The sequence below is a fragment of the Octodon degus genome, unplaced genomic scaffold (genome assembly GCF_000260255.1).
Source record: "Octodon degus isolate 3935 unplaced genomic scaffold, OctDeg1.0 scaffold00031, whole genome shotgun sequence".
Classification (NCBI taxonomy): Eukaryota; Metazoa; Chordata; class Mammalia; order Rodentia; family Octodontidae; genus Octodon; species Octodon degus.
Genome location: NW_004524607.1, coordinates 13,668,721 through 13,678,969, shown reverse-complemented (window position 1 = coordinate 13,678,969; position 10,249 = coordinate 13,668,721). Strand labels below are relative to the sequence as shown.

The 10,249-nt window shown below is 47.8% G+C and overlaps 1 protein-coding gene across 1 annotated transcript in view; it reads right to left on the bottom strand.

Annotated features, from left to right (window-relative positions):
* Positions 1-305: 305 nt before the first annotated feature.
* Positions 306-10,249, bottom strand: part of Mmd2 (monocyte to macrophage differentiation associated 2) — a 40,201-nt gene continuing 30,257 nt past the window's right edge. The window contains exons 5-7 of the mRNA XM_004629689.1: positions 7,236-7,337; positions 5,324-5,393; positions 306-593 (exon numbers count right to left, since the gene is read on the bottom strand). Of these exons, the coding sequence (XP_004629746.1) occupies positions 390-593; positions 5,324-5,393; positions 7,236-7,337 (376 nt within the window). The 3' untranslated portion in view covers positions 306-389. The remainder of the gene's footprint in view (positions 594-5,323; positions 5,394-7,235; positions 7,338-10,249) is intronic.

Sequence of the window (10,249 nt, the reverse complement as noted above, 5' to 3'; positions counted from 1 at the left end):
CAGCTGAGACCCTGGATACCAGGCTGCACAAAAACTACCAGGTTCCTTGCTAGATTCCTCGGAACCTTAAAAGGCACCTCTTGGCTTGTCATTCCACAATATGCCCTTTTCTGAAGGTATTAATGTTGTTTGTATTAGAAAATACTTTTCTAAAGTATAAATAAATACATTACAGGGTTAATTTCACCTCCGTGGAAATGACTAAATCTTCCTTCCTCAGTGGATATTCAAGGGATGGTCTGTCACCAGAAGGAACCTGAGCCCATCAAAAAATCTACCCAGGGAAGGACAGACAAGCCTCAGCACTGTGCTCTGGGATAGAGTTTGCAGATTACTTCCCATAATGCTTTGCTCCAAAAGCCCAAATGACCTGTGGATTCTGGGCCACATTATTTGGACACCTTGGCCTGCAGGGTGCTGGGCAGGTAAAGGTACCTCCAGATGGCATAGTAGTGAGTACCAGCACCAAATGCCACAAAGAGATGCCAGATGGCATGGGCAAAAGGGATTCTGCCGTCGCTCTTGAAGAACACCATGCCCAAGCAGTAGAAGACCCCTCCGGTCATCAGCTCCCAGATGCCTTCAGTGTTGGGCTGTCAGTAAGGACAAGTGTGGGGCACAAGTCAGAGGAGCAGCCAGCTATTCTAATGCTACCCAAACGAAAAGACATACAGGTGGCGAGCCAGCCCAGAGTCCCCAAGGGGAGTCTTAACACTGTGATGTCTTCCAGTCTCCCCATATTACTTCTCAAATGTACCATGTTTCCATCAAAATTTCAATGGATACTTCTATGGCTTTTATCTAAACTGTAGTCCACCTGATTCTACACCCAAAGAACTGGAAGCAGCACCTTGAACAGGGATTTGCACACCCACACTCGGCAACATCACTCACAGTAGACAAGAAGTAGAAGCCACCCAAGTGTTCACCAACGTGGACAAGCACAGAACCCAAAGGCGGCACACGCATGCAATGGGTCATCATTCAGCTCTGAGAGGGACAGACACTCTGACCCACGCTATGACATCAATGGAACTTGAACTCATGATGCTCAGAGAAATAAGCAGTCACATCGAGGGTAAATACTGAAAAAGGGGTTCGCAGTGACAGAAAGTAGAACAAGGGTTAGCAGGGGCTGGGAGAAGGAAAGAAGAGTTGTTCTTTAGTGGGTATAGGGTCTCAGATTGCAGAATGAAAAATGTTCTGTGGGTGGATTGTGGGGCTCACTGTATGACTCTGTGAATATACTTCATGCTTCTGGAGTATATACTAAAAATGGTTTAAAAAATATATATATATATATCATATATCATATATTACCCCAATAAAGTGACTCATGCCCATGGTAAAAAAAAAAATAGAAAATTAGAAAAAGAAATAGCATCCACAGGAGCCTGATATGAGCACTCAAACCACAAGTTGGTTTGGGGAAAGGAACCTGAGCAGACTAGGAGGGACAGGAGCAAGCTAACAGCATCACCCAATATCCTTCCAGACGTTTCCCACATTAACAATACAAAGCATGCCAGGCATGGCAGTGGACACCTGTAATTCCACTTAAGATGCTGAAGCAGAGGCATGGCTATAAGTTTTAGGCCAGGCTGTTCTACACAGTGAGTTCAAGGCCAGCCTGAGCTACATAGTGAGGCCCTGTCCCAAAAAAAGGGCAAAAGCAGTAACAATAGGCAGCCTGCTCCCCATCTCACGGCCATGTGCACAGGAAGGCACTGTGTGCAGCCCACAGGCCCTGCACCCCATCACTCTGCAGCTGGACTGCGCACTAAGTAGAATCTCTCAGAGCTCTCTCCAGACAGACAGGCCCACCTCGGTGTAGAGAGCAGCTCTACAGTGTCTCGCTGTGCACTGTAATTGTCATCACACAGCAAGGTGTCCACTGTCCTCAAGTGCCCCAGCTGGACAGAGGCAAGGCCACAGTGACAGCAGCTCCAGGCACCCTGCACCCGCTGGGGGGCAGGTGCCCACTTCTGCATCTTACCTACATTGCCCAGCATCACCTACATAACAGCAGTCCTAAGAGGTGGCTGTTCAATCGTGAATAGCCAGGGAAAGAAAGGACTACAACACAGTAAAGAAAAATGTGTGCTGCAGAATGGCCCAGGAAATGACTTCATCTTTGTGGAATTAAAAAAAAAAAAAAAAGTCAGTGTATGTCTGCATGCCCCCATATATTTGTATTTAAATTGTATTAAATATATTCACTTTTACTTACTGGGAATTGAAATCAGGATTTTCTCACTAAGCTATATCCCCAGCCCTTTTTCACTTTTTATTTTAAGACAGGGTCTCCCTAAGTCCCTAAACTCCCCAGATAGGGCTCAATCTTGAGATCCTGCTGTCTCTCAGCCTCAGAGTGTTGAGATTACAGGTGTGTACCACCACACCTGGATACTACCTAATTTTTTTTTTTTTAATACAGGATCTTGCAATGCAGTTCAGACTCCTAGTGATCCTCATGTCTCAGCCTCCCCAGTGCAGGGATTACAGGCATGCGCCAGTACCCCCAGTTCCAGGGCCAGTACAGCATGTGGTACCAGGGATTGAACTTTGGACCTTGTCCTTGCCAGGCAGCCACTTATGCCCCCAAGCTATCTTCTCAGCCCTAAATTTTTTAAATGGAGGACTGGGGTTACAGCTCAGTGGCAGAGCAGTTGCCTGGCACACAGAGGCCTTGGATTCCATCCTCAGCACCTTCAAACTGAGAAAGAAACCCTCACTAAATAAAGTTTCAATGGAAGAAATATGCACAAAAACAAGCTATTAATGGAAATAGCTGAGATACGGTATTGGAAGGAAGTGAGAGGATGACATTTTTATGCAGAACTCCTTTGAGAGAATATTCAATTAAATATACATTTACTATGTGTGTGAATGTTTCATACATAATTTGATGGATGTCTTCCAGTTTGATAGCTAGGACACAAATGCTTACATAAGAGTAGAAAGGCAATCAGGAAAAATAAATACAAATCAAAAGGAACAATGGAAAGGGACAGGGAAGAAAGGTGGGACTGGGCTGCACTGCCAACAACTGAAGCGTGGAGGAGCACACCGTACGGAGGCAGCCAGGCCTCGCACAAGGTCAGACAGGCCGGGGCTGGGTGCACACTCCTCGGCCGTGCTCGCCCCGCGCAGGTGAGTGACCAGCTCGATGCTCCAGCAGAGCGAAGAGCCGCCAGGCCACGTGGTGAGACCTGAGCTCACACAGGTGAATCTCACATGTGGGAAAAGGAGAATTTTTTGTGGCAGATCAATGAAACAAGTGGCTGATTGTGAGAGGAGGACCATACACAAACAAAACTGCCATGGGAAGACAAAATGTAAAACCACAGAGCAAACTGTAAAAAGAAACAAGAAAAGCCAGGCATGGTGGCACATGCCTGCAATCTCAGCACTCTGGGAAGCTGAGGCAGGAGCTTAGGTTTTAAGTCCAGCCTGGGCAATTTAGTGACTTGTGACACCCTATCTCAAAATTCAAAAATACAAAGATGTGTTAAGGATGTAGCTCAGCATGAAGGCCCTGGGTTCAATCCCCGACATAAGAGAGAGAGAGAGAGAGAGAGACAGACAGACAGACAGACAGACAGACAGAGAAACTATAGGTAGCTAATTATACACACTTGGGAACTTGGTAGAGGGAAGATCTTCCCATCATGACAAGGAAAGGAATCACTTGAACATTTTGTTTAAAATCTTGTTAGGATTGACTATCAATAATAACTTAAAAATAACTATCAGACCAGGGTTGTAGCTTAGTGGTAGAACATTGCCTACTATGCCGAAGTCCCCTGGGAACACACACGCGTGAGCGCACACGCACCCACTTGTGCCAAGTTCAGTGGGCTGAGGTTCCTGTGCCCATGTGACAGATGGAACAATGCAATCCCCCAAGGCCCCAACACCCACAGGGGGCGGCGAGGGGCCACACTCCACCCTGCTGCCCCAAGCCTGGGCTGTCCTTTTTCCTCTCAGAGCCTGGTGCCCTCCACACTCATAAGCTAGGGATGTTACCTGTAGGGGGCAGCTGAAGTGGAGATTGATCACACTGATCGCATGTTCTTGGGCTGGAGCAAGGCCAGCTCCACAAAGAATGCCTGAGGAGAGCCACGTGAACGAGCTGGCCCGGCTCCAAGAACTCATGGCACCCCACGCTACCACGCAGGCAGGCTGCTAGGCAGAGGGGTGTCACGTGACACCAACCTGCCCAATGTATAAATAAATGCACTGCAGTGCCTGACCTCAGCTTTCTTCTCTTTTATTTCTCTATCCTCCCACCGTCCTTCCCCCTGTGAACTTTGAGAGCCACACTGCATGTGGCGGTCACCTCTACCTCCAAGGGTGGAAAAGAGGGAGTCAGAACACAAGTCAGCTAGCAAGCTCAATTACCTCCTTCTCCTTCCTGGTGCTGTGGACGGACCCAGGGCCTCCTCCTGGAGCCACACCTCTGCCCTTTCTGTCCTCTTTTATCTATCTGCTCTCCTCGCTTTCCACTCTGCTCTTTCCTGCACTGGGAATCCAGGTCTAACATTTGTCCATCAAGATGTAAATTTTAGGGCTGGGGAGATAGCTCAGTGGACTAAGCGCCTGCCTGGCAAGCTAAAGGAACTGGGTTTGATCCCTAGTACCACACATGTGCAGTGCTGGCCACCAAAACTGGGAGTGGTGGCACATGCCTGTAATCCCAGCACTGGGGAGGCTGAGAGAGGAAAATCACTATGAGTCCGAGCTGCGTAGTGAGACCCTGTACCAAATAAATATAGATAAAATATTAAAAGCAATTTTTAGGGCAGACAGAGATAGCTCAGTAGAATAAGCACTTGGCAAGTGCAAGGTCCTGAGTTCAATCCCCAGTACCGCAAATAAATAAATAAATAAATGGTGTAAGCTTTAGGATCAGAAATCTTGAATTTGCTGTTGCTCTTGCTGTGCTGGCTATGGAGCCCAAGGCTTCACAGACAAGCGAAGCTCTCTACCCCTGAGCTGCACCCCAGCCTTTCATCTTCCTCATAGATCCAATCTTGTAAATTTTCTTCACATTCTTCTCTGGATACATTCTTACATTGCCAGGAGCCCAGATCTCAGGGGTTGGAAGGTTCTCTTGGGGTTAAGTGGAAAAGGGGGAAAGAAAGGCTGTAGAACCCTCCATGTTCTCCTGCCCATGCAGCTAAATCATTCTGACCCACTGAGCCTCAGTTTCCCCAGTTACCAAAAGAAATACCCAACTTGATAGTCTCTAGAGCTGGTTGGGGATTGAAGGTTCCTGTGCCCTCCGGGAGGCCCACACAGAGGCGTGGATGGGACTTACCATGGAGAGGAGGACCAGGGCAGGGAAAAAGCCCATCACCACATAGCACAGGAGCTCCACCAGTTTGTACCTGGCAGGAAGACAAGCCACGGTGGCCTCAGGACAAGCCCCAGTGAGGAAACAGCACACAGCTCCCCGATGCTGATGAGAAGACACCCTTCTCCTGATGGGAACAATGAGGAGGGGCTCCCCCTGTACAGCAGGCCTGGGCCCAGAATCTACCCTAATCTATCTATCTATCTATCTATCTATCTATCTATCTATCTATCTCACTTCTTCTTTTGTCTTTTTGAAACAGGCTTTCACTATGCAGTTGAGGCTGGCCTTGGGCTCCCAGTGATCCTCCTGCCTCAGCCTTCTGAGTGCTGAGATTACCATGCCTGGACACCCAAGGGTTTCTATACCAATGGTGTTGGCAGTTGTGTGACTGTGCGTAAGGCTCCTTGCCCTCTCTGACTCAGTTTCCATACCTGTAAAATGGAACAATGGACCTAGAACAAGGATTACACAGATTGGACACAGGAGGTGTGATTAAAAAACATGGTTAAATTTTTTCTAAGAAATCATTACAGGGCTGGGGAGATAGCTCAGTGGTCTAAATGCCTGCCTGGCAAGCACAAGGGTCTGGGTTTGATTCTCGGTACCACACGCTGTGCTGGCCCCGCATCAAGCTGGCCATGGAAACTGGGCATGGTAGCGCATGCCTGTAATCCCAGCACTGGGGAGACTGACACAGGAGGATCACTATGCGTCTGAGCTGCATAGCAAAACCTTGTACCAAATACATAAGTTAAAAAAAAAAAAAGAAATCATTACAGTAAAAAACAAACTGCCATTCATCCCCTCTAAGGCCTCCTCCTCACGGTAGACACACTCGTCCCATCGTTCTTGCCACTCTGCGGCTTTCCCGGAAGTCCTCTTTCAGGAGTCTCTAGTTGCGAGGCCATGGCTGCTTCAGTGTCATGAATGGATTCAAAACACTTCCTTTTCTGGTCATTTCAACTTCAAGGAGTAGCCAAAAGTCACTCTATGCCAGATCTGGTGAGTAAGGTGGGCCAGGATACACCATCATGGTTACGACAAGCCTGCCTTTCTGTGGATGGCACCCGACAGCAGTACGCACTGTTTTCTAGCACACCCTAAAAGGACACTAAGGAAAGAGGACTTCCAGAACTGCTTCAGAAAGTGGAAAGAAGGATGGGATAAGGGTGTTTAAAGTGAGGAGGAGTATTTTGAGGAAGATTCATGGCAATGTAACAATTTAATTTTTAACTGTGACAATTTTATTTATTTATTTATTTATTGGCAGAACCGGAGATTGAACTCAGGCCCTTGCGCTTTCCAGGGAAGCATTTATTTCATTGAGCCACCTCCCCGGCTCCTTTTTCTTTTATTTATTGATATCGAGTCTTGCTACACAGCTTGGACTCCTAGTGATCCTCCTGTTTCAACCTCTCCAGAGCTGGGTTACAGGCATGCACCACTGTACCTGGTTTCAGAGCCAGCACAGCATGCAATGTCAGGGATTGAATTCAGGTCCTTGAGCTTGCCAGACAGGCCCTTAGACCACCAAGCTATCTCTCCAGCCCTAACTGTAACAATTTTTAAAATTTAAATACTCATTATATATTCCTATCACACCTGTAGCAGGCAAGCAGATGCTACACAGGCCGAGTCCACGGCAGGCATCACTATTTCATCCCTGCCTCTTCCCCCACAGGGCCTGCACAGCCACTCTCAATTGAGTGATGTTGCCTAATCACCTGCTCTCCATTTGCTTCAGGCGTAGCATCCCAGAGGCGCTGCACACTCACTTTTCTGGGATCACCCTGGGGTCTCCTTTCCTGCAGGAGGAGCCCTGCTGGAGCATCAGGAAGCACCTCACCCATCTGAGCCCTTGGCCCCAGCTTACCGCTCGTGGAAGAAGAAGACATAGACGGTGCCAACAGAGGCCATAATCCAAACCAGCCAGCGCATGTGGGAGGCCCAGGGGCCCAGCTCCCGAAGGTTCAGCCTGGGAGAGAGACAGGACACAGCTTGAGAGGCCCAGCAGGACCCGGCCCTTCACAGCCACCTGTCACTAGAGCTGACCCAGAGATGTCCCGTCCCTTGGGCTGCACAGGGAACAGGGGCCCTGTGGAGAGACTGCAAGTGGCAGAAAGGGTCTGTGGCAAACAGGACAGCCAGCAACTACGGGCCGAACATCCCTTACCCCAGTGCTTGGGGCCAGATGGGTTTCAGATTTTGGACTTTTTCACATTTGGGGGCATCAGCGTGTAAATAATGAGGTATTTTGACAATGGCACCCAAAGAAATTTGTTTGTGTCCCAAATAAACATCTACACACTGCGTGAAGGTGCTTTTCTACAGTATTTTTAGTACACTTGTGTTTTGAGTATCACCCCACCCGTGAGGCCAGGTGTGGAATTTTCTACTCCTGCCAGCATTTCAAAAGTTTCAAATTTCAGAACATTTTTTTTTATTTTAGATGTTTGGATTATGAATGCTCAACCTGTATTAGAAGAAAATCAAGAGAAGTGACCACGTCTAAGCGTGGCAGGGAAGTGGAATTCAAGTCAGTGGGCCTATAAATGAGGAAGGCCTGTATGGAGGGCAATTGGCAGAGACTGGCAGGGCCTGCAGCGAGCCGAAGACACAGGAAGATGAGGGAATCACAGGGCTTGGATGAGCCTACAGACTACTCACACCTTTAGCTGCCAAGCGAGGGAGGCAAATAAACATAGTATTCGTCTCAGAAACAAAAGCACACAAACAAGAAACCCCAAGGTAGGCGTCTGGGCTGGTTACCAACATTTTGCCTCAAAGCGGTTGGCCTTAGAACTCGGATTCTTTCTTCGCAGCAGGTGCAATGTTATGTTTTTGACGATAGGCGGCGCTGGAGAGAAACGTGCTACCTTCTGGTTTTTCCTGTTCTGCAGCCAGGCCCCTGAGAGCCCGCTCTTCTCCTCAAGGTTCAACCTAATCCTTCTTCCAGCGCTGGTTGCCTGCAGGGCGGAGCTTTCTGCATAATGTGGCCTCAACGTGTGTCTCTCGAGCTGCAGAGTTGGGAACTAGCGGGCGTGAGCCGGAGGCCGTGCAGCCCCGCTCCTGCGCCTTCTTATTAGCCCCACTTGCAACATCGGATTGCGCTGAGGTGGATGCTCAAGGCCCCGCCCAGAGGCCTCTTCCGGTGCCGGAGCTCCTCTAACAGGGAGCAAACATTCGTTTCGCGTTCAGCACCCTGTGAATGAATGCCTTGCCCCCGAGGATTCGTCTGCGTCCCCCACTGTGCTAAGATGCACGTCAGACAGCTGGGGTGGACACGGGCCGGAGAACCGCTGCTGCTGCTGCTGCTGCTTCCTGTGCAGTTGTCTTTAGCTCTATTTAGGCCCCACCGCTTCGACCTCCCATTAATAATCCTTGATTTGGGGACTGGGGGTGTAGCTTGTGATAAGCACGCATGAGGCCCTGGATTCAATCGCCAGCACCCCCCAAATTCTTGATATTGGGTTTTCCTTGCTCAAATCATTTTGTTATTTCTGCCTTCTGACCACAGTGGGCCGACTGCACCATTCTGAATCAGAGAGATTTGAAAATTTTTAGTTCAATCTGTTTGAACCAGTAGGGATAAATCTCCGGGACATACTGATGGTGTTGGGGGAGGAGCGAGTGAATTAAGAATAGCGTGACTTGCGTATCATTTGTACACAGGCAGTAGTGAAAACACACCGAAAAGATCTGAGCCCTTTCCCAAGTAGCATTGTTTGAAAAGGGAGTTTCTGGTGGTGATGGTTGGTTGAGGAAAGTATTAAAGTTAAGAGTTGGGCAAACTGGGTCCTTTATTTTCTGGAATTAATTCCTTGAATGGCAGTCTTATGTAAAACTACAAGGAAAAAAAATGGCCTCTTGTTCAGAGCCCAATTTGTCATTATAAAGAAACTGTCATTATAACTACACAGCCTACTTGTAGTCCCAGAACTCTGGGAGGCTGAAGCAGGATTGCAAGGCATGGTTAATGTGCTGGGCATAGTGGCTGATATCTATAATTCCAGCTCAGGGGAAGCTGAAGCAGGATGATGTCTTGAGCCTGGGAGTTCAAGACTAGCCCAAGGAATGTAGTGAGACTCTGTCTCAAAAAGTGCATGGGGAAGCAACCCACTGATACAGCTCTTGTCTAGCAAGTATGAAGCCTGGATTCAATCCTCAACACAACAAAGTAAAATGAAAGGTTTTAAGTTAGAAAAAGAATAATCCATCTCATTATTCCAGATGACTAACATAAAATTTTAGATGTCTTTCCAAGCAGATATCAAAGCAGGCCAGTCAGGTGTGGGAGTGCATGCCTGTAATCCCAACATTCAGGAGGCTGAGACAGGGAGCTCGTCATGAGTTTAAGTTCAGCCTGCACTACATGGCAAGTTCAAGGACATACTGGGCTACATAGCGAGACCCTGTCTCAAAAACAAATAAACAATCAGGGGGCCCATGGATATGAGGGTCAGTATTAAGATGGGATGGACAGGAGGTGAGAGGAGAGGGACAACAGTACAGGAGATGAAAGAATGAAGAAAGGTTAAGAATCAAATTTCTACGTGTCATTTTTAACTAATTATATTAACTAGAGACAGTGGTACACACTTGTAACATCAGCACTCTGCCCAGCCTAATTAACCTAGCAAGACTCTGTCTCAAAATAAAAGATAAAAAAGGCTGGGATGCTGGAGGGTTAACAACCTAAGTTTACAGACCAAAAATAAGATAAAAAGGAGGGCCACAAGGAAAGCCAACATTTTGGTCCTAGCCTTCCAAGGTCAATTAAGACTCAGGATATATGAGAACTTGTACTGTAACATCATGTAACTCAGTTGTGTCCCAAATTTTCTGATCAAGGAGATTATGGGGCCAAAGGGGAAAGTGATCGATGAT